Source organism: Pogoniulus pusillus, chromosome 11, assembly GCF_015220805.1.
Source record: "Pogoniulus pusillus isolate bPogPus1 chromosome 11, bPogPus1.pri, whole genome shotgun sequence".
Taxonomy (NCBI): Eukaryota; Metazoa; Chordata; class Aves; order Piciformes; family Lybiidae; genus Pogoniulus; species Pogoniulus pusillus.
In genome coordinates this window covers 10,219,990-10,242,992 of record NC_087274.1, presented here as the reverse complement: position 1 = coordinate 10,242,992, position 23,003 = coordinate 10,219,990, and the positions used below count along the sequence as shown (strand labels likewise).

General features: G+C 48.0%; 1 protein-coding gene across 1 annotated transcript in view; it reads right to left on the bottom strand.

The window, feature by feature from the left end:
• Positions 1-23,003, bottom strand: part of UBE2O (ubiquitin conjugating enzyme E2 O) — a 73,653-nt gene that overhangs the window by 20,332 nt on the left and 30,318 nt on the right. The window contains exons 2-8 of the mRNA XM_064150950.1: positions 13,894-13,953; positions 7,661-7,771; positions 6,623-6,720; positions 3,987-4,050; positions 2,143-2,286; positions 1,391-1,500; positions 105-255 (exon numbers count right to left, since the gene is read on the bottom strand). Coding sequence (XP_064007020.1) covers positions 105-255; positions 1,391-1,500; positions 2,143-2,286; positions 3,987-4,050; positions 6,623-6,720; positions 7,661-7,771; positions 13,894-13,953 — 738 coding nt within the window. The remainder of the gene's footprint in view (positions 1-104; positions 256-1,390; positions 1,501-2,142; positions 2,287-3,986; positions 4,051-6,622; positions 6,721-7,660; positions 7,772-13,893; positions 13,954-23,003) is intronic.

Sequence of the window (23,003 nt, the reverse complement as noted above, 5' to 3'; positions counted from 1 at the left end):
GTCACATTTCAGGCTGCATGACTACCAGGAAGATTCTGCTATAAAAGCCACAGTGACTAGAAATGCTTAGAGAAGTCAATGCCTCCCTCAACCCCTCAGCTCACCTTTTTGGCAACTGACCCTTCCCCCAGGACACAGTTCCTCTCAGGGCATTCACAGGTGATTTTTGCAGGTTCCACTTTGTCTGGGAACACATAGAGGCATCTCTCCCCAAGCTGCCTCTGGGCATGGTCAAAGCACCCCAGACGCTTTACCCTGGTAGAACAGAAGGAGAGAGCCATGAGCAAAAAGCAAAAGCAGTAAGGGAATCTTATCAATCATCTTAGCAATGCTTATCAGCATCAAGTGCAAACCTTTTCACTAGTGTCCTGCAATAGCACAAAAGGCAATGGGTAAAAACTGACACAGGAAGCTTCACCTCAACATAAGGAAAAACATCCTGTGAGGGTGCTGGAGCCCTGGAGCAGGCTGCTCAGAGAGGTGATGGAGTCTCCTTCTCTGGAGACATTCCAAACCCACCTGGACACTGTGATCCTGGGCAACCTGCTCTAGGCAGCTCTGCTTTAGCAGGAAGGTTGAACTAGAGATCCCTTCCAACCCCCAACATGCTGGGACTCTGTGGCCTTCAGGAGGCTGGCATGACTTCATGTCAATGGCACTTCTTCTGGGGTGGCAGAAGCTGATACCACACCAAATCTTTTCCAGGCACACAATTCTAAAGGAGGAGTGGGAATGTCACCAGGGACTGGGTGGGGACACAAAGGGTTTTTGGTGGGACATCAGTCACTCCTCTCCCTCCAGCTCCCCTCCCTGAGACAATAGCCAAGAGACTTTTGAAGCTGGCATTGTTGGGTTTCTTTTGCTGTCATCTGAAAGCTCCTCTTGTCCAGCTCCCTTAGGAACTGCAGGCAGGAACCACAGCGCACTGTGCTATTAGGCTCAGCTGACTCCTCTCGCAGGGCTGTCCAACCTATTTCTGCAGCTGCAGCCAGCAGAGGGCACCAGAAGCGCCTTCAGCACCAGCCTGGGCCCACTACGGGAGCTGCCCCCTGCATACAGCTCGGAGCTGCTGCCTGCTCCAGACACGAGCAGAAGGACGCGGGGAGAAGTGAGATGCTGCCAGAAATGGCTCTCTTCGATGCACCTGTCAGCTGCAGAGTACTTGGAGACCACGGCTGGGATGCTAGCCCCTGTGTTGGTAACTCAGGTGCCTGCTAAACTCATTTAGAAGCTATTTTTATCTCATTGGAGAAGCTCTGGGATATACACAGCTGTACCACAAGGAAGAAAAAGCCACTTGGAAGCAGCAGTGTTGTGTCTAATTATCTGGCAGACATGTCACCCACAGTCTGTGCAGGGCCTGGGTGTTGGGGTTCTCAGCTCATCTCACCTGCACAGGTTCTCCTGGCTAATTATGGAGGGAGGAGGGCTCACACTGTCAGTACCTCCAGGACAGAAGCTTTTAGTGATCCAAGTAACCTTTAGTTCTACTACTTGTACCTACAGTGGAGAGAAAGAGAAAGCAATTGAATTAGTTTTCCAGGAACTTTCCTAGATCAGCAGCTAGGACCTACAAAGACGAAAACTGTAAACCTGCTGCTACCATTTAAGATGGCCAAGTGCAGCTTCACCACATCCAGGAGCCCTGCAGTGCTCCCATAGTGTGGCTCCTGGCACCACTGAGAACTCTTTGAGTTTCACTTCCAGGAAGATGACATCTGCCTTGGAAGGGAAGCTGTGGTACTTCTAGATCAGTGGCCCAAGGTCACAGAGACATGCTAAAGGACTTGGAGCTGCTCTCTCTTTCAGCAAAGAGTCAGGGATGTCTCTCCCTTTTTGAGCATGAAGCTTCAATAGAAAAGGTGCTTCTACTATCCTCATGGATCAGCAGAGCTGACCTTTAAGTGTACTGGCACAAGACTACCTTAAAGGGTGCCAGCAGGGTCCCTCAGGAGCAAAAGCCAAATGATGCTGAGAAGTCCTGTCAGGCCACAATAAGAAATTTGTCACCTCAGAACACCACAGCCACAGTGCATTAGCTCTTGGAAGGTTACCATGGCAAGCTGACTCTGCTCCAAAACACCAGCCAGGGACTGCTTTGTGCAGAAGGTGGCTGAGTGTCAGCTGCTCCTCAGTCCTTACCTCTTCCACCACCACTCTGAACTTGCTCTTTGTGCTCAGAACAGGCTTCACACCTGACAGCCACTGCACGCTGGAGAAGACTTTAGAAGGCCCAATGAGGACTTGCCCAGGATAAAAGCCATATGAATCATCAAAGAAGAGACCCTGTGAGGAGAAAGGAAGGAGAAATAAGCCATCATAAAAGACTCTTAAGAGCAAGAGTTAGGATTCCAGTATTTTTCTCCTCTCATTCATGGTTAAGTCTGCAAGGGGCCCATCTCCCAAAGCTCATTCCTCTCCTGAAGCAGCCCAGCAGTTCCTATAGCAACATCTGAATGGGACTATGACTCAGTGGGGGAAAAGCTAAAGGTAAGCACCAACAAACACAAGATGGCTAATTCCCTGCATATGTGCTCAGAAACAAGGCAGCCAAAGTGGGCTGAGTGTCCGGGCAAGGACATCCATCTCTTTTCCATGCTCTAACTCAGGCACCTACAACTTCAGTTCCTACAGAGCCAGAGGATGCCTGCTTTTGTTCCTCAGTTCCTCAGATGAGGTTTGCCAGCACCACTCATGCCTTAGGTGGATTAGTGAAGGTGACAGTTCTTTGAAAACAAAGCAGGATGGTAAACACAACAACTGTGCTCTCACAGAGCTCTTCCCACTGATACTTAAGAGTGACTTGAGCTGAAGATCCAGAATGTGGGGGCGGACAGAGCAGTTTAGGGTAGGTAAAACCTTGAGCACAAAATTGAATCGAGTCTTGTAATTTGTCAGAAAGGATAAGAGCAGTGTGACAAGATCTAAGTCAGGGAAGTGTCTGTCACAGCAATACTGAGCACGGGATCAGGAGTAAGACTGGAGACAAACTCATGTTTCAGACCAAACCGCAATTCTCCAGAGTGCTACACACTTTAAAGGCAACCACGACTCAAAACAAGGTATCTCTAAATTGAGCAATCAGAAGCTGGATGCTGTTACATCCACTTAGCAAGGGGAAAACAAACTGCACAACCCAAAATAGCAGAGACTAAGAGATTGGAGAATATCTAGCGACGGACCACTCCTTTTCTGTTCAGAAGCAGAAAACCACAACTGATATTCCATTTACTCTTCAAAAAAAAGAAAACCAGGCATCAAATTTTAACAGCTGTGCAGTTTTAGATCAAAGGGACCTTTTCTTTCAAAGCTGGGAAGGGAAAGAGCTGACTGTGCTGCTAGTTTTTCAGACTTATACACCATCCCTCTGTCAGCTCTGAGAGCGCAGCAAGGCCCTTCTGATGCTGTTTGGAAGAACAAGGAAGCTGCCACCAGCCTCTGAAGGTGGGAGGTTAGATCCCATCAGCACAGTGGTTTACCCCAAAAATCATGAGATTTGGAGAAAGGCAGAATGGTGGCAGGTCCCCATTGAGAGAATGTGATGGACTAGAACAAGAGAGAAAGCGTTTTAACATGTGCTTCTAGCAGAACACCTTTGAAACAAAGTGCCCCTTTCCAGAAGGGAGGGGAACAATTCTGCCAGCATTCGATGATGTAAGAGCCTTTTCAAGCACGTAGAGACAGAACGAGCAGTGAACTGCCTTGCCATCAGCCATCTGATGCACACTCTGCCAGTTGTTTGCAAGGCAAGCAGTTGTATACTCTAATTGTAGCACCTCCTCCAAACCTGCTCATTACTGACAATGCCTTTAAGCTACATCCTGTTAGACTTGCTTCAAGTGAAAATCTACTGAAGTGGTTTGCAGTTTAATTGTCAGATTAATAACTGCTGAGATCAATGAGTTTTGCCTTCTCTCTCCCTGCCACATGAAAACCTTACAAGGTGAAGTGGATCAAAGAGGCTCTTGGGACAACTGGAAGCTCACCGAGTCACTGACATGAGGGCAAACATCATAGAGCTTGGCTCCATCTTCTGTGCTCATAGAACACCTGGAAAACAGACAAGAGACAGGGTTGCATTTCCAGAGCCATCCAACTCAGAAACAAACAGCACCAAATTAACTGATGCTGCCTGAGTGGACCTATCCAAATGGTCAGCAGTAGATCATGGATTGCATCGGGTTGGAAGGGACTCTCAAAGGTCATCTGCAGTAAGCAAGGACACCTCCAACTAAACCAGGCTGCTCAGGGCCACAATGAGCCACGTGAGCTTTTATCACCCAGAGCAAGACCTGCTAAAAACCTGCTATAAAAGCACTGCCTGGTACCTAAAGCTTGCAATCAGCAAGTAAAAAAGTCTTAAGTGAGTAATATGCAGGGTGCTGGACAAGATCTGTCTGCTGCAAAAGCTCCATTTGTTATTCACATTGCTGCTGGAAGCCTACAGGCAAGTTGGGTCCACTTGCTTCACTAACAGAGAGACTTCTGGTAGGATCTCAAATGATTCATTAGGGGAGAGTTTGAAAATGGTTACCTCATCTTCTATAGCTGTGCATCAGCTGCTAACAGACACCAAGCAGCAAGGCTTTAAACTGCACCAGTAACTGTAGGCAATACTGATAGAGAAGTGGAGCTATTTTTCACTCCCGTTTTAACACGCTGCAGTAAGAGCCTTCCAGATTGGGTTCACTGAATGCTGCAACACTCAAAAGCACAGATGCAGAACCACAGAAATACTGAGGTTGGAAAAGCCTCTCAGGATCACCAAATGCACAGATGCAGAACCACAGAAACGTTCAGGTTGGAAAAGCCTCTCAAGATCACCAAGTCCAACTAATGTCCCTACTCTACAAGGTTCACCCTAAAGCACATCTCAGTGACTTTTAAACACTTCTAGGGTTGGTGACTCCTCTGCCTTCCTGCCCAGAGCATTCCAGTGCCTGACCACTTTTGTTGGGAAAACATTTTTCCTAGTATCTAGTCTAAACCTTCCCAGTGGCAGCTTGAGCCCATTCTCTCATGTCACTAATTACTGTTGAGACCAGACCAGCACCAACCTCTCCACAACCTCCTTTTGGGTAGCTGTAGACAGTCATGAGGCCTGCCCTCAGCCTCTTCTCTTTCAAACTAACCATCCCCAGCTACTTTAGTCACTCTTTATTTGATATAGTCTCTAGGCCCTCCACAACTTCCTTGCCCTCCTCTGCATCCAACCAATGTTCTCTTACAGCTCTTGCCCTGCTTTTCTTAAAAAACTCAGAGCTGGCTGCAGGACTGTGGCTTTGAGTTTGGGGGTTCTTCCCCTTAAAAACATCAATGTCAACACTCAATTTACAACACAAATGGGTTATTCCCCAGCTGCCAGGCCCAGAAGCCTCTTGGTCTCCACTGGTTCCTTCCTTCCCTTGAATCAGTAAAAAAAGTTTGTTGGACAAGACAGGCTCAGAGAGAGGGAATGCATAGAATTCACAGGGGTTAAGCCCACAGCTAACTGCCTGACATGCACAAGGAACAGAATCAGATCTTCCTGCTGGCTTTCTGAAAGAGAAATTCACCCAGCACTTCTTACAAGCTCTCTGGTTAAATCTCTCTCTAGAGATGAGACTTTGGATTATGTCTGCACTAGAAAAAACATCCCCAGTATAGCCACAAATAGCAGTGAGAAAACAAAGCTGTTCAGTCTTGGGGTGCTCTGGTGAGGCCACACCTTGTGTATTGTGGTCAAGTGTGGGCACCTCAATACAAGAGGGATGTGGAGGTGCTGGAGCCAGTGCAGAGGAGGGCAAGGAAGGTGGGGAAGGGCTTGCAGAATAAATCTGATGAGGAGCAACTGAAGGGGCTGGAGGTGGTTAGTTTGGAAAAGAGAAGGCTGAGGACAGATCTCACTGTTGTCTACAGCTACCTGAAAGGATGTTGCAGAGAGGGTGGTGCTAGTCTCTTCTCCTAGGTAATTAGCAATAGAAGAAGAGGCAATGGCCTCAAGCTGCCACTGGGGAGTTTTAGACTAGATATTAGGAAAAATGTTTTCCCAGCAAGAGTGGTCAGGCACTGGAATGCTCTGGGCAGGGAGGTGGTGGAGTCACCAACCCTGGATGTGTTTAAAGGTCGTTTGGATGTGGTGCTTGGGGATATGGTTTAGGGTGAGCCTTGTAGAGCAGGGATATCAGTTGGACTTCATGATCCTGAGAGGCTTTTCCAACCTGAATGTTTCTGTGTGATTCATCTTTGGTAAAATCCACTAGCCTGCAAGTTTCTGCACTTTCCCAGACCTTTAAGGTAAGAACTTGCCCTACCTCTCAGCAAAGTTAGGCTCTCCTGCTGTGAAAAGGTCTAGAATAGCAATGTGTCTTAAGCAGCTCTGTGGGCAGAGGAGAAGCACAGTTTGAAGACCAACATGCTTTGGTTCTGGTGCACTGATGGAAATGCTGGAAGGTAACCATTTGTAGAGGAGGACCAACCAATTTCAGTGTTTTCAGAGAAAGAGGTATCCTCACTCTACAGCCAAGGGTAATGTGAGCAGGCCACATCAGTCTGTGAGTGAGGCTCAGCCTGTCTCCAGTTCCCCCTGAACAGATGAGGCTTTTGAAAGCCAAGCAGGAAAGTCTTCTACAGCAAGAGGTACCTGGCTCCATTGGAAAGCTTGAGGATGACCTGGTTCTTCAAATCATAGACCTTGCCCAGCCAGCAGTCATAGGCTATGTAGTCACCATACATGAAAGGCTACAGAAACAGGAAAGAAAACCTTGTAACTACCAACCCCTGTACTTTGACAGCCATGGACGAAGTCCTCACACGATGCAGCCTAAAAAAGCAGTCTCAAAAGGGACTTAACAGCAACTGCTGAGCTCACTGTAAACAGGAATGAAAGAATGTTGAATGCAGACTGCTTGAGAGGCAGCCCATAGCCTGCATTCTCCAGTTACACAGCTTAGGCTTTCTCTGGGATTTTTTTTTGCCCCTCAGATCTTTGATTGTCCTGCCCTGCTCAGGAGCTGCTCTGACAAGCAGAGGCATACTCACACTTGTCTTCAGTTCACAATAACAATTCATTTTTATCACTGAGACTAATTTTCCATCCCAGAGAAGCTTGTATCTTGCTGCCTTTCCACAGGCTGTTTCCTGAGAGGGATGGGTTGTGACACTTTTTTCCTCTTCACTCCCAAATTATCTTTTTCTCAGAGGAAAAACAATGATGAAATCCTATTCCCCGGTGGTCTCTGGAAATCATGCACCCACCCAAACTGGGAGAACCAGAGATGTTTCAGATTGCTCCAGCTCAACTCATCTTGGCACTTTCACAGCCTGTGGAAGCAGTACTGCAGCTCCACTGCTCCGTGTCACAGGCACCAGGCTGCCCCAGTCAGGTTGTCTCACCAGCCCATCCCAGCACAGAAGTTCTCACACTGTAATCTCAGCCTAACCTTTCAAGTCAGTTTGGACTAAGCAATGTGATCAGGAACACAGAACAGATGGGGAGGTGAGGCAATGCTACATCATCCTCTCCCAGGGAGGATGCTTGTGGTGAGTTTAAAATAAACCCAAACTGCAGATGCATCTAGCACAGCATGCATGCTCCCCCTGCACCTGCTACCTGATGTACAGCAGCACCCTCCAAACCACCAAGCCCTGGCTCCCATATCTGATTTGGCTGCATTCTCACCCAGATATGTTGCAGGTCTTTGCTGTTGACAGGGTAGAGGATGCAGTTGGTTCCTACCAGCTTCACAGCACACTCTATGTTGACATCAATTACAGTTCCACATTGGCTGTCCTGAAAAGAGAAAGGCTTGTTAGCACATTTATGTGCTCTGTGTATGAACTGCATGTGCAGAGAAGCTTTCAAGACTAAATCCCCCCTTACCCTTCAGACTCTCATTCTGAAGAGGCATTTCACATGACCCTAAGACAACACAGAAGATGAGATCACTATGAAGGACCTGGAGTGTCTTCTCCCCAGTTAAAACCTGCTGCTCAAGCAGCAGCCCAGAGACCCCTGCATCTAGTCAAAACAGACCACTCTGTGCCAGGTGTTTAGAACTTCCTGCCTTTAAAACCTGCCTCCTTAGGCAGATCTCTGCAAACCCTCAGTTTAACTCTGCAGGTACTGCCTTGAGTCAACCCCAGCTCTTAGAAGCTGGCTGCAACTTCTCACCCAATGCTTGATTCTTCAGGACATAAGCAGTGGTCTTCACTTGCTGCCACACTAAAAAATCTGTCACTTCTAGTCAGATTTGAAGGTTTCAAGCCAGATAATTTACAGTTGGTCCAATTATGAGATGGTTGTCATTATCTCCCTCACTTTTTAGCAAAGTTCCAATCTCTTTTTTTGTCCCCAGGAAAACAGCTCATGCTGTCAAGAGCCTTCTGGGGCCAGTTTGGCAGGGAGCACACAATATGCACAATGCTCACACATATGGTGAAGGCCTGCAAGGAAGGGCTGCTAACCCAAACACTGTCAACTATGACAGCTGCCCTGGCCTCCTGACAGCTGGGACAATCAATACTCTGCTTTATTAAAGACCACAAGTCCATTAGAGAAGCTGACTGAGGGCCAGCACAACAAATGCCCTGCTATCAGCAACTTCTGAAGCTGTCCTTATCTCAAACATCAAGGTCTCTGCTCCAGCAGGACTTGAGCACAACACTTAAAGGACATCTACCCTCTGAGAAGTGGATTTGTTTGCTCAGTCCACTTACAAAGACTCTGTTCTTTTGACCACGTTAAATATTTATTCAAGGCTTTCACTCAGCCCTGGGCAGTCCTTCTGGGAGATGAGAGGTTTGCTGGTGCTCAACTCATCCAATCTCCTCCTGGGGACTGGCTGTTAGAGCAAAGACTGTCTGCAGGCACTCACAGTCCAGGACAACTCCTGGACAGCTTGCTCAGCCCGTTTGCTTGGCTTGCTTTCCATCTGCCTGCTGCAAGTCCTCTTCCAGCTCTGGCAGGGAGGCTGGAGTCAACGAACTCCAGAGGTCCCTTCCAACCCCTACCATTCTGTGATTTCTCACATCACACAAACACTGCTCTGTAGGGCCCCATCTCTCAAGGAGGCAGTGGTGAGGAATCTGGGTCCTGCTCCACATATTGCCCAGGCAGAGCTGTGTCAGCACGGTCAGGAGGGATGAAGAGCACGAAGCAGCAGGGGCTTCAGCTGCTCCCTACAGGAGCATAGAACGCAGTGAGCTGGAAGGGACCTCTAGAGGCCATCTAGTCCAATCCCTCTGCAGTGAGCAGGGACATCCCCAACTAGAACAAGCTGCTCAGAGCCCCATCAAACCCGACCCTAAATGTCTCCAGCGATGGGGAAGCTACCACCTCCGTGGGAAACCTATTCCAGTGCTCCACCCCCCTCACAGCAGAGTTTCTTCCTAATGTCCAACCTAAACCTACTCTGCTTTAGTTTCAGACCAATGCCTCTTGTTCTAAGTGCTACAAGCTCTTGGAAACAGCCCCTGCCCAGCCTTCCTGTAGGCCCCTTTCAGGTACTGGAAGGTTGTTACTAGATCTCCCTGGAGCCTTCTCTTCTCCAAGCTGAACCACCTCAACTCTCAGCCTGTCCTCACAGCAGAGATGCTCCAGCCCTCTGATCATTTTTGTGGCCTCCTCTGGACCCTCACCATATATGTACACAGCACTTCCATTTCATTCTAGAAAGTCTGGGAAGCAAAAGAAGCTTTCCCCAGTTCCATCATGCAGACAGCAGCAAAGGCTGCCAGGAAGGAGCCCAACAGAGATTATCTCTCACCTGAGAAGGGTTTGGCAGAACTACACCAGCTCCACAACAGCTGCTGCCAGCACGACTCAAGCCATCAGATGTGCAAGACCAGCTCAGAAGTGGCACCTGCTCAACAAACCCACAGCTCAGCAGGCCAGAGCACAGCCACTGACCCTGCTTCTCCTCCAAATTAAGCTAAATTAAGCATGCCCAGTCCCTCCTCTGTCCATGCTTTGCAGTTCTGGCCCTGGGTTTTAGATTGCTTAGTATGCAGAACCAAAAAAAACCCTCAAGAAACAAACTCCTTGCCCTACACTGAGCATTTCAGCATTATTTTTTCCTTTATCAGCAGCCAACACAACAGCAGCTCCGAGACATGATTTGATCCAACACCTGTGGGTTCTGCAGATCCTGTCTCTGGGCCCTAAATCCTCTCTTCTATTGATAAGGAAAGAATAGCAAGTAATAAAATCAGAGCTGGGATGACTGATGTACACCAACAACCTCTGCCCATTCTCTGGGTGATGGTTTCTCCATGGAGAGGGTGCCTGCATCACCCCACGAGCCTGACTCCCATCCAGCACAGCTGGGTGCAACAAGGCACGCACAGGAGCACCACCTTTAGTTCAGCTTTGCTCTCTATTCAGTTGCTGAACACTTGAGGAAGCACAGAGCTTCATCTGTGGTTAAGAAAGCAGAGATCAAGGTCGTAAGCAGCCCCAGAAGCTACAGGGCTGTTGAGCCACAGCTCTTTTCCCTCATCTGCCACCAAACCTTTGCTTATCATGAGTTTATTTGGCTGTCAGATGAAACGTTAGGCTGCCACAGGGGAGGCAGACCTGCAGGCTGAGGGGTTCTGCTGAATCACTCCATGAGGTTACAGCAGGCTCAGCAGAGCTGTCCCAGAGTGGGAAGTCACCAACTTGTCTCTTGTCTGCCAGGGCAGGTCTGCAGTCAGAGCACAGCTCCCCAGCAGCCTGCTCAAACACAACTCTCCTGATCATTAGATGCTCTTACTAAACAAAGGGCCAGGTGACATGAGCTGACAGCTCACAGTTCTGTTACAAAAATCCATTTCCATCAAGCCCAACAGCAGAACTGGAGAAGGGAGGTGACTGATCTTCATCAGAAGAGTTGATGGGTTCAAGCCACACTCACACCAGAATGAAGTATCCATGCCAGATCTTTCTCCTGCTACTTCTGGTACCCTGACCAGTATCTTCACACAGGAGACACTTGGTACTTAGGCAGTGAACAGATTGAGAAGCAGCTCTTCTCCTTCCCCAGAGCCAAGGCTTGAAGGCAGACAACAAACTCCCCTCAGAACAGCAGCTCAGCAGGCTGAGTCCTGTATCTTCCACCCCTCATTCTTCTCTTTCCTAATAAAGAGATCTCTACACCACCCTCTTATTCCTTTATTTAAGAACCAGCCCAGCACTCTTTGAAGCAGCAAAATCCAGGTGTTTGATGGATTACAGCTCTGCTTCTAATCTTCCCCCTAAATTAGCATATCCACCTGGAAAAATGAACTCTGCCACTTTCACTGCCTCTCACCCAGCTGGATTAGGTTTCCGGGCCCAAGTGCATTCAGAAAATGATCTTATTTTATGCATTACCCCCTGAAGCAGTCTTTCCCCACACGCAGTGCTCGATGAGAAGCACATGAATTTGAGTCAGCTGTCTTCTCTTGAGGACCAGAGAGGACTGAATCCTTCTCCTTCAAGGTTAAAAACAAGCCCTAAGAGAGTGTGGTGAATACAGAGTAAGTTCCATATTGTGCATTTGCCAGGCCAACTGGTGCAGGGCAGCTACCTCACATCCTGAATTTGGCAGGCTGACACTTGCAGATTTTCTATTTTAACTGCTCTTGTAATTTTTGGAATCTGATTAACAAGCAAAGGTTTTCTTTGGGAGAGAGAGGGGGGGTGTTATTGTTTTCATTTACCACTGGCATTTAAATTCTACTTGAGGGGAAGGTGATTTCACCTTCAGACTCACTATGCTTCTGAATAGAGATCAGACTAAATTATACCCTCAGCATTCCACCAATTTAAACCAAGCAAACAAAAAAGTTCCCAGCCACTGGTACAAATGATCAAGCAGAAGCCAGTGTTTAAACAGGCAGACAGTAAATGAGTGTGCAGGCCAACTGCTGGGTAATTTATCTACTGATAGATGTGCAGCAAGCCAGGGAAGCCAATTTCTGCTCAGATGAGTATGGAAATTGCAAACAAAAGCAGCACATGCACCATTGCCAAGAGGAGAACAACTTGCTGTCCTGAAAGCTTAGAAAACCTTTAGGAAGCACTGGAGAACAAATAGTTGAGAGGCAGGACACAAAGCATCCCTCTGAGCCAGGAGGATGCACTACAGAGCCCAGCTGTGCCAGGCAGAGCAGCATGGGCAACTGATAGTTCCATTTGCTGGCTGCTCATTGTTGTGGATTGAAACACCTCCAGAGAGCTGCAGTTTCACTAAGAGATGCTGACTCCCAATTTCCATTTCAAACAACTGCATTTCTTAGAAGGAATATTCTGGTGGAGTAGTTTTCAAATCACCCTTCAAGTTTTTCTTCTCTTTGGAACATTCTGTGCAAAAAGGGTGAGGTTGTCTCTTTTTAATTGATAAAAAAAGGTTTGATTAAAAAAAAAACAAACCAACAAACCCAAACCACCCAGGTCAGAGAATGGCCTGCACCAGGCTGCACACCATGTGGTGGCAATTGCAGCAGCGTGTGGCCAGCTGCCTGCTTCATCACATCCTTGGTAGCCACATTGCTGGAAGCAAGTCAAGTGAAGATACAGGAGTGCACATGGCAAGCCAGATGGCTCAGGGTTAGAGGTTAGGCATCAGCAACAGCAAGAAATTGCCAGCCTAGCTAAGCTCCTAAAGAGACCACATTCTCAGCTTGTAATCTGCACTGAACAAGGTTCCCAGTATTTTCTGCACAAGCACCAAATCCCCACATCTCTGGTAGGCACAAATGCTGCACAATAACAATGACTAGGGGCAGAATCCAGCAGCAGTACAAAGAGTAAAGGTTAAGAGAGCTGAGGCTGCTCAGCTTGGAGAAGACAAACATCTGGGGACACCTTATAGCAGCCTTCCAGCACCTGAAGGGGGGCTACAAGAAAGCTGGGAGGGACTTTTTACAAGGGCTTGTTGTGATTCATTTCCTCTCATTCTATCATAGAATCAACCAGGTTGGAAGAGACCTCCAAGCTCATCCAGTCCAACCTATCCCCCAGCCCTATCCAGTCAACTAGACCATGGCACTAAGTGCCTCATCCAAGCTCTTCTTGAACACCTCCAGGGACAGCATCTCCACCACCTCCCTGGACAGCCCATTCCAATGGCAAATCACTCTTCAGAAGGGCAGATTTTGACTGAAGGTTAGGAAGAAATTCTTTACAGTGAGAGTGGTGAGACAATGGAACAGGTTGCCCAGAGCAGTTGTGGATGCTCCCTCCCAGGAGGTATTCAAGGTCAGGCTGGATGAGGCCTTGGGCAGTGTGGTCTAGTGAAAGATGTCCTCTCTAGTGGAGGTGTGCTCCACTCCCTGGAGTGTTGGAACTGGATGATCTTCAAGGTCCCTTCCAAACCAAATCCTTCTATGAGTCTATAATGACTGTAGGCTGCTAAGACCCAGCTTGCTTGCTGTTGACCTAGCTGTGGCAGATGCTCCAGCAGTGCTGGGATTTGCTGTATTTCTGGGATAAACTGCCTGAGATGGTGCTCACTGTAGCTTGTGAGAGCTCCCCTGAAAGTATTTCCTTCACATTATTTAGCACAGTACACCAAAGGCATGCAGCAATGTGATCTTCCTTCACTTCAATCTCTCTGTTAGGCCCAAGAGAGCACATCCACATTCCTCACATCTCAGAAGAGATTTGATTTGCAACTCAAAAGATGGCAGGACAGACCAGCTTCTTGTCTCATTACCTGACATTATCAGGCTTGCTTGCTCTGAAGACCTTTGCAGATATGAAACAGTAGAGAGGCAGCCATATCAGCATTTGATTTTCAAAGGATGCAGCTAGATCTATCATACCCTAAAAATAGCTCAGGCTCAAAGCATTACTGCTCAGCTCCATTCAGGCAATTTGGCAAGTCTCACAAATCCATGCAGCAGTAACACAATCAAAAAGGGCCAGAGGAAAACAAAAAAAGCACTTACACTGGAGCTCATGTGTCTGACCACATCTCGAGGGACCACAGAGCGATCTTCAAGCTTCAGCTAAGGAGAGGGAGAGAAAGAGACTGAATTTAGTGACCTCAGGGATAATGCTTAAGCAAAAATAACGCAGCAAATCCAAATGCACAGCATCCCAACCTTCCAGAGAGAGATTTCTCAGCAGAGGATGCTGAGGCACTTCCACAAGCAGAGTCAAGTCCCTTGGCGGGTTCACGAAATCCAGCAGACAGATCTGAACCAAAGCAATTGGACAACCCATCTGTGACTGAGCTCTAAGTCAGCAGACATCAAAGAGGGTGCAGACATCGAGTCCTTCACCACTCCCAAGACTCTTCCTCTTCACACACCATTTCCTACCCACATCCAGTCTATGTAGCAGAGAAGACAGAAGTCAGAGGCAGGAGCACATGGCACCATGGTTCTGTGTCTCATCCTGCACACTTTTCACTCCAGATATCCCCAAATAGCTGTGGAATTCCTGTTTGGCCTGGAACATTTTAAGCAAAGCACTGTACAGCAGGAAGTCTGAGTGGGTGGGGGAACTGGTGCCCAGTTTGCTGCAGCAAGCACTTGCCTTTTGGGTGGGGGGGAAGGAAAATAAGTGGCTGTCTCTGCATTCAGTAGCCCACAGGCCCATGCAGGTAACAAAGAGCATCAATAAGAACATGGATGAAGTCAAAGTTCTGCCCATGCTCCAGCTCCTGCTTGTTGGCAGTGAGCTAGTGCTGGCAGCATCAGATGGAGCTGGACCATCACTACATGTTCTGCATTAGTTCACAGAGAGTTGTGGGCACCAGGAGCCATTGGTGGAACAGGGAGGTATCACTTGATCAATCTCCAGGTCAATTATCAAGTGATGTCCTTCATCAAGCTGTGTTGGTGACCTCAAGACTGCTTGCAGGCTACTTCTTTAAGTGTCATCAGCAAGCTCAAAACCCTAAAACACAGCTGCCATCAAATACACCAACCCCAAAATACTACAGGAGGGATCATGTCCTAAGCAGACTAACAAGCAGGCCACCAGACTGAACTCCAATGCCAGGCTTAGCCTCACTCAGTTCAGGTTTCCTTCTACTGAACAGGGAGAAGGCTCAGCTGCATTTCTGGTCAAGAACATGTTTGGTACACCCCTGAGCCCTGCAAACACACCAGTTACACACCACTTGTGAGCACAGCATCTTCCACATCTCATTTTCAGCATCTCCCTCTCCACGACTGCTGCATTCGTTGCTTTTCCCTGTCAATCCCAGCCTCAAATCCAGGCTGCTTTGTCAGCATTGCATCCTAACCCAGCACCCTGGTTTCCAGCCCTCTTCACTAAATTAGCCATAAATCCATAGTCCAAGGACCGGATCTGGACTCAAAGCCAAGTACCTGAGTATTTATTGCCCTCTTGATGGTGTGTTTCAGTAAGAGAGGAAGAGAGGCAGCCAGCTTGGCTTCCAGACCCAACATCTGCAGTCACAACTACACCAGAGTGGGAAACCTGAAGCCTCTCACAGCCTATCTCCAGACTGTGGAATTGTATTCATCACCTCCCACATCCCATTGGGGTACATAGACAGACATCAGCTTTCACACAGCTTCCCCCAATTCTTCTGCTCAAAGCAGCAGTGCACAGCCAGCCTCTCAGCATCCAGAACCGGGCAGCAGCCTTCACATTCCAGTAAGTGCTCACACGTGAGCAGCAGTTGGGGTATTTTAACTGGAGTCCTCTTGCTGCAGAGCTCCAAGTGTACGCTGATAGCTTCCTTTCAATGTGCATTAGGCCAATTCAATCTGACACACAGCGTTTAAATTGCTGCATTATGTTTCACCACACCGCTCCAGTCTGCATTAAATGGTATCTGAAGGAGCCAGATGGCCAAGGTGGTCCTGTGCTACCTGGCAACAGCAATATTTTTGTCTAAGTCAGCTCTGGTAAATCATAAAAGTTGCCAATGAGCAGCTCTCCCATTCTGTGATCCTTCCTGAGCAACATAAGCACACAAATTCCCCCCCTCCCCCCAAGGCATCAAACTTTCTCTGCAGGGGGATTCCATGGAATTCCTATTTTCAGATCTCCTGACTTTTTTAAAGGCAGCAACACGACTATTTCCAGCTCCATGTGCCAGACCCACCTGTCCCTGTTGCTAGGATAAGCAAGCAAAGGAGTAGGCAGAATGCCAGCACCAACAATAAATACTTAGCAGGTCTGTCATCACACAAAAGACTGTCAAGGCCCAGAAGCAGCCCAACCAGAGGAAGCTAGAAGGGCTGTTGATGAACACAGTACAGCTCAGTCGTTCCTCCTCCCCTCTGTTATACCCAGAGGGATGTGGTCACCAGCAGCAGGTCAATCCCCCCTCCAGGAGGGAGGGATCTCAGCACTTGAGAAGCCCTTTTAAATTTGGCACTTAGAGCTCAGCAGCTGCCAGTAGACTGTCCTGCTGCCATGCCTCACTGCAAGTGTACAATGCTCACAGAATTAATCAGGTTGGAAAAGACCTCTTGAGATGTTGTCACAGATGATAACAAAACCCACTATGCCCTGCACCGAAGGACCCAAAAGCAGAAGCAGGAGGCAAGCTTAAACACAGAGGGGATCATAGGCTGAATGCACCTAGATGCAGACACTGGCTGTTGAGTCCAAAATACACCAGCACGCAGCTTCTGCACAGGCTCCCCTTGGCAGCTCTTGGAGGAGCTGACTGCTCAGCAGACGTTGCAGGTTCAAGCCATGCTTGGACACCAGGAAGGACAGGTGATGTTGTGACTCATCCCTGCCCGAGGCTGAACTTCACATCCGAGGTCCTTGATCTTCATCACTCAGTGACACATGGACTTAGAAGCACACCTTCCTCCTGCATCAGCCACAGCATGACTGCCTTCTGCTCAGCTAGCCAGCAACACATGGAAGATGGCACCTCAGAGAATCACTTGGGTTGGAAAAGATCATTAAGACCACTGAGTCCAATCATTTTGCAGCCCAGCACAAAGCTTGTCACTACTGACTTAAACTGAAAGTTCACTCTTGGTCAGTGTTGTCTCATAGCTGCAGTAGCTGACCAAGAAAGAACAAAACTTGCTTGAGGGTGCCAGGGTGATCTCAGAGCCTTCACCTCCAGCACAATCACTGTGGCAAGGAGGACATCAGCTTCTATTCCAGACACACTGCAGATTTTATCCTCCAAAACAAGAGCTCTCAGAATGGAAGCACATAAGGATGGAGGAAAATAAACAGCACACACCCAAACTTCCCTTGGCAACTGCTTACAAAAATGGGAATTGCAAGGCAGGCACAAAACTAGAGAAGAAAATCCATCCCTTCACCTGAACTGCTGCTGGATGGTCGAGATGCTTATTCAACTGAGAGTCAGAAGCAAACTGCCCAAGGGACTGGAACATCTCCCTTGTGAGGAAGGGCTGAGGGAGCTGGGTCTCCTGAGTGTGAAGAGCAGTCCAAGGGGTGTCCTCACTCATGTTGATAAAGATGTGAAGGGTGAGTGTTGGGAGGACAGAACCAGGCTCTGCTCAATGATAGGACAAGGGGCAATGGGTGCAAGCAGGAGCAGAGAAGGTTCCACGTGAACATAAGGAAAAAGCATTTATCACTGTGAGAGTGGCAGAGCATTGGAGCAGGCTGCCCAGAGAGGTTGTGGAGTCTCCTCTAGAGACATTCAAAACCTACCTGGACATGCTCCTGATCCAGGTGAACCTATGTTAGCAGGGGGCTGGACTAGATCTCCAGAGGTCACTTCCAATCTCCACCATTTTGAGATTCATTGAGCAGCTGCACTGCTCCAGGGTGTTCACAGAGGAGGGAAGGGAGAGAGCAGAGCTGGCAGCAGCTGGCCCAGGTCAGCATCCCTCAATTTTTATATATTAACTCTAAGATCTGCTTATGCACCCAAGCTTCACTCCAACAGCAGTGCTGCAATCATCTCAGCAAGCTGTTTTTATTCAAATCCAAATGAGATGTCTAAAACAGCAACTCAGCTGTCCAAACATAGCATGGAGACAGAGTTAGATGACAAAGGTTCATGAATTCAAAGACCCAGAAGATCTGAAGCCAAGATATTTTTCATATCATTTCACTATCAACACGTTACTAATGGCATCACATACCAAGTTATTTCCCCTTGCAAGCCTTTGGTTCCATTGACCATACTGCATTGCACAAGAGCTGTCTGAAAAGCAGGAGCAGAGAGGATAAAATAGCAAGGGCAGAGCCTCTAGAAGCTCAGAGTTGATTCACACCAGCATCTGAAACAGCACATCTTGCTTCACTCCTAAGTGCAGATTTCCAGCCACGCTGACTTTTATAGGGGAGAGAGATGGGAGAATGGGGCAGAAGAAAAGCCATGAGAAACTTAAGACACCTGAGAACTGAAATTCTGCTACCCAGAGGAGCTGAACAATGAGATAGACATCACAGAGGGGTTGAAACCCAAGCCCTGGAGGCATGCAGCTGCAAAGCTACAAGAATAAATCTGCACTGACTAGCACAGAAGTTCTGTCCCTGACAAGTCCTGGCTACTCCCACCAGGAAAGCAGATGTGGTCTGTGGCTCTTGCAGACAAAGAGTTTACAATCTGTTTGGGACAGGAGGTTGTGGAGACTCCTCTGTTACTTAGAGATGAATTAGGTCCTTCTGGGGCAAGGCCTAAGCTCCTGCCTGATCAAGTAGTAGATGTCAGAGTGGGGTGCAGCTCCCAGCACTACTACACAACAGTCAATCATTGCTCTGCCATCTAGTGCCTAGAGGTGAATCTGGGTTTGTAGCCACTGCTCTTTTTAGGATCATACTGCATCTTCCTAACACCAAGACATCACTGTCAGCTCCAAGCATTCACAGAATTACAAAAGAGAACATATTCAGAGTTACTTAGGAGTTGCATCAGGAGACTTAAGAAAACCCAAAGTCATTCAATGTGGTCTGTCTTTAACTCTCAAAACCCTGCAGTGATTCAGGAATGCATGAGTCCCTGCTTGCATTGCCCAAAGCACGGCAAGGAGAGCAAGCAGGATCTGGAAGAGGCTGCCCAGAGGGGTGGATGAACTCTGTCCCTGGGTGTGTTTAAAAGCCATCTAGCTATGGTGCTCAAGGATATCAGGTAGAGATGGATAATCACAGAATGGCTTTTGTTGGAAGGGACTTACAGATCATCTACTCATCATGGGCAGGGACCCCTTTCAACCAGACTCAGCTGCTCAAGGCCTCATCCAACCTAGCCTTGAACATCCCCAGGAAGGAGGCATCCACAACCTCTTTGGGCAGCCTATTCCTGAGTGTCACCATCCTCATACTTAAGAACTTCCTAAGATCCAGTCTAACTCTACTCTCAGCCTCAAACCATTTCCCTTTGTCCTGTGTCTCTAGACACTCTCATAAGAAGTCCCTCTGCAGCCTTCCTGTAGGATCCCTTCAGGTATGCAGGAGATTTCACTTGAACTTAAGGAGAAACTTCTTTCCTGGGAGGGTGCTGGAGCCCTGGAGCAGCTTGCCTAGAGAGGTTGTGGAATCTCCTTCTCTGGAGACTTTCAAAAGCCACCTGGGTGTGTTCCTGTGCCAGCTGATGTCAGTAAACCTGTTGTAGCAGGGGGATCGGACTAGATCTCCAGGTCCCTTTCAACCCTACCATTCTAGGATTCTACAAAGTAGAATATCCTGACTTAGCTCACCAAGATCCCATCACTGGTAGGGATGAACACAGCTTCCATCCCCAGGGCATCACACACTGCTCTAAAATAAACTTGCCTTCACCATCTAAACATCTACAACAGTTTTAAAGGCCAAGTGCTAAGTGGACATGAGCAACACCAGCTGTTTACTGGACTGTCAGAACCAGGCAGAGCCTGTGATCTTCTACAGTCATTGAGGAGACACCCAGGAGCTGGCTGTGTGGAAGGCAGCAGAGGAGGGAAGCCTCTGCAACACACACAGGAAATCAGACCAGGCAATCTGAACAAGAAGCAGCGAATTATCAGCTCTGCATCACTGTTTGCTTTCAACATTGGCAGTGTGGTGGGAAGGCAGCCTCAAAATCTGGCTGTGCCATTAGCTCTTATCTCCCAACAGAGTGAGGCTCCCCAGGGACCTGCAGTGCTAAGACAAACTGACAGCTCTTTCATTGGCCTTGATGACATACTATGGAGACACAAAAACCTGAACTTGTGCTGCTCAGCTGAGTTCCTTCCAGATTCAGGGTGAAGCTCCCTGAGCCTCCACCATCCACACATCTACATTCGAGGCCAGGTCGGATGAGGTTTTGAGCAACCTGGTCTGGTGGATGGTTTTACAATAGGAGTGGTGAGACACTAGAACAGGTTGGCCAAGGAAGTTGTGGATACCCCCTCCCTGGAGGTGTTGAAGGCCAGGTTGAGTAATCTGGTGTAGTGGAAGGTGTCCCTGCCAACAGCAGGAAGGTTGGAACTAGATTATCTTTAAGGTCCATTCCAACTGAAACCACTCTGTGAATCTATGAATTGGAAGGAGAAGATTTTTAAGGTCTCTTCCAACCCAAACTATTCTGTGAGTCTATGTGGAATAGACTTGTAGCTACTTTGACCCTGTTTCTAATCATCCTACTTGCTGATGTACTTTATTTTTGAGTAGTAAAGTTCTTTGGTGGCAGTGTAGCTTCCCATCCTCCAGTGGTACAAAACTTCTGCAGCACATTTCTGCTCCTTCACTTACAACCATATGTTGCAGCATCTTCCTCCTCTCCCATCAAGTCTTCTGGCAGAAAGGCAGTGCAAGACTTTTTTGGACAAGTGAATTTTGGCTAAGAAGTCTGAACAAATCACTGGATGCAACAACAGCTCTGTGCCATTACACTGTGGGTAAGCACTCTGCCATGGAGCTGAGGAATCTGGCTTCCATGTGAATCTTTTGCTTAACAAAAGTAAATCTTTTACTTGGATTTCCCTTGTCCAAGACTGCCAAACATTATTTATTAGACTGGCAACGAATCACTGCTGTAGCTCTGCAAATTTACATGACATTTTGGAAAACACTGTAAGACAGATGCCCTGGCCTGGTGAATGCACCAATCTACAAACAAAGGCAAAGTGCAAGGCAGTAACTCAAGGGAAAGAAGATAAGACAACATGAAGGTCACTGGCTTATTATTTAAAGGCAAAGAGTAGGGCTTGGGAACATTTTCCACCAGAGACAACAAGGTGGTTGGAAGAGAGGAGGATCCCAGAAGTAGAAGCAGCAGAGGTACACAAATGTGCTTTGCCTGGAAGGTGAATCCCACCTATATATAACCAGAACTAGCAATTCTCAGCTTTTCAGCAAACTTGGTCTCACAGTTCTGTCTCATGGGTGTAGACACTGAGTACCACCAGCCATCACAAAAGGGATGTGGCAGCAGTGAACCCACTCACATGAGGCTGGGTTAGACACCTGAAGAAGGGCTGAAGCAGCCAAGGTAACCTGGTACCTGGAGTGCCAGCTGTGGCTTGAAGGAAGAGAACCTCAGCAATCTGCTAAGCTTTGTAGATTCAACAGGTGAGAATGATCTTCAGTGTGATGAGAAAAAAAGAGATATGGGGAAGTTTAGTCCAACCTTGCTATCAAGTGCTGTTGAATTATCTGTTCAACCAGGCTTACATCCTGTACACTCACTGGCATCAAGCAGCAGCCAGGTCCTTTCCATCCAGGAACACAAAGCAAATCCTGTGAGTGCACAAAGGTTTCACAAAACCTCTGAGGAGGCCAGAGAAATAATTCAGAAGGAATGAACATGATAATGATGCTCAGCATGAAGATATGGAAAGGCACAAACATGGAGAGACCTTGCAAAAGAAGATTTACTCACTAGTGAGTCTAGCAGTAAGCCACTTGGAGTCCTGTGGGGCACCTTTCAAAGACGTCCCCAATTACAGAGCTTGATCTAAACATAGCTTTTTTCCCCCCTTGACAGTAGTTTACAGCAAAAGCTATGATCCTCTTGCCCAGTGTTTATATTCTCTGCTTCATTATCTTGTCTTCTGGGTATAGCAGTTCTGGCAAAAGCAGTTGCTTAAAAGAAAAGAGAAGGCAAGCCTAAAGGATCTCCTCCATCAGCAGAGATGACAACAGGACAATCCCCCCCCTCTCCCCAGTTCCTTACAGCAAGATGGCTGATGAAAAGCAACTCTGTCCTAACCAGCTCTGCCTAAGGACTTGAGGAAAGCTTGCTCAAGAGCAGAGCTCTAGCACCAGATGGCAGTGTTACCCGAAAAACCCACACCAGGCCGCGCTGAAGACACAGGAGAAGCTGCTGGGTGGAAGCAGGAAGCAGAGAAGCAGGCAGCATCTTGCCTGTCCATCAGCCAACACTTCTCACAGACAGCCTGTCTCAACACTCCCTCAGGAAAGCCTCATTCGAAGCACAGGTCAGAGCTGGCAATCCTCACCGAGAAGAAAACAGCCCTGAGGAGCAGAGCACCTCTACAGACACCCACACTCAGCCTGTCAGGAGATGCCCAGACCAAACAGCACCTAAAGGGATGGTTGTGGAAACCTTGGTGAAGCCTCAACCCCCCAGGGTGAGAGCAAGGGCTGTGCTGACCTTTTTGGCAGCATCTAACAAGTTCTAAGCGAGATGCATTTGATTGCTAGAAGAGACTCGCTTAAGGAGATCACCTGGATGCTGACAACACCCACCAGTGTGGCAGGGAAAGAGCAGGAGCTCATTTCAGCCACCAGTCCAAATTCCTGAGGTTCCCAACAGCCCCTCATTTTAACTTGCCAATTAAGCTGTGTTCCATTTCATGTGCAGAGTCTGTCCAGTAGCTCTTTCATTTACCTGAAGCAAAAGGATGTCTCAAACTGTTGCCTTGGGAGGGAGATGGCAGCTGCTATCCAACAGGTTTTCCACCTTCTTGCAGGACTGTGCTGGGGTTGCCATCTGGACAGCATCAATGATATAGAACTGAATCATCTGCCACTCTGAGCAGCATCTGGGGCTCAGTGCCAGGCATGGAGGAAAGAGTAAGGCTGCTCAGGTCTCCTTCTGCCTTTCACTGTGGTGAGGTTGGTCTCTTCTTACAGGTAAAGAGCAATAGAACTAGAGGGAATGGTCTCAAGCTGCCACTGGGTACATTTAGACTGGGCATTA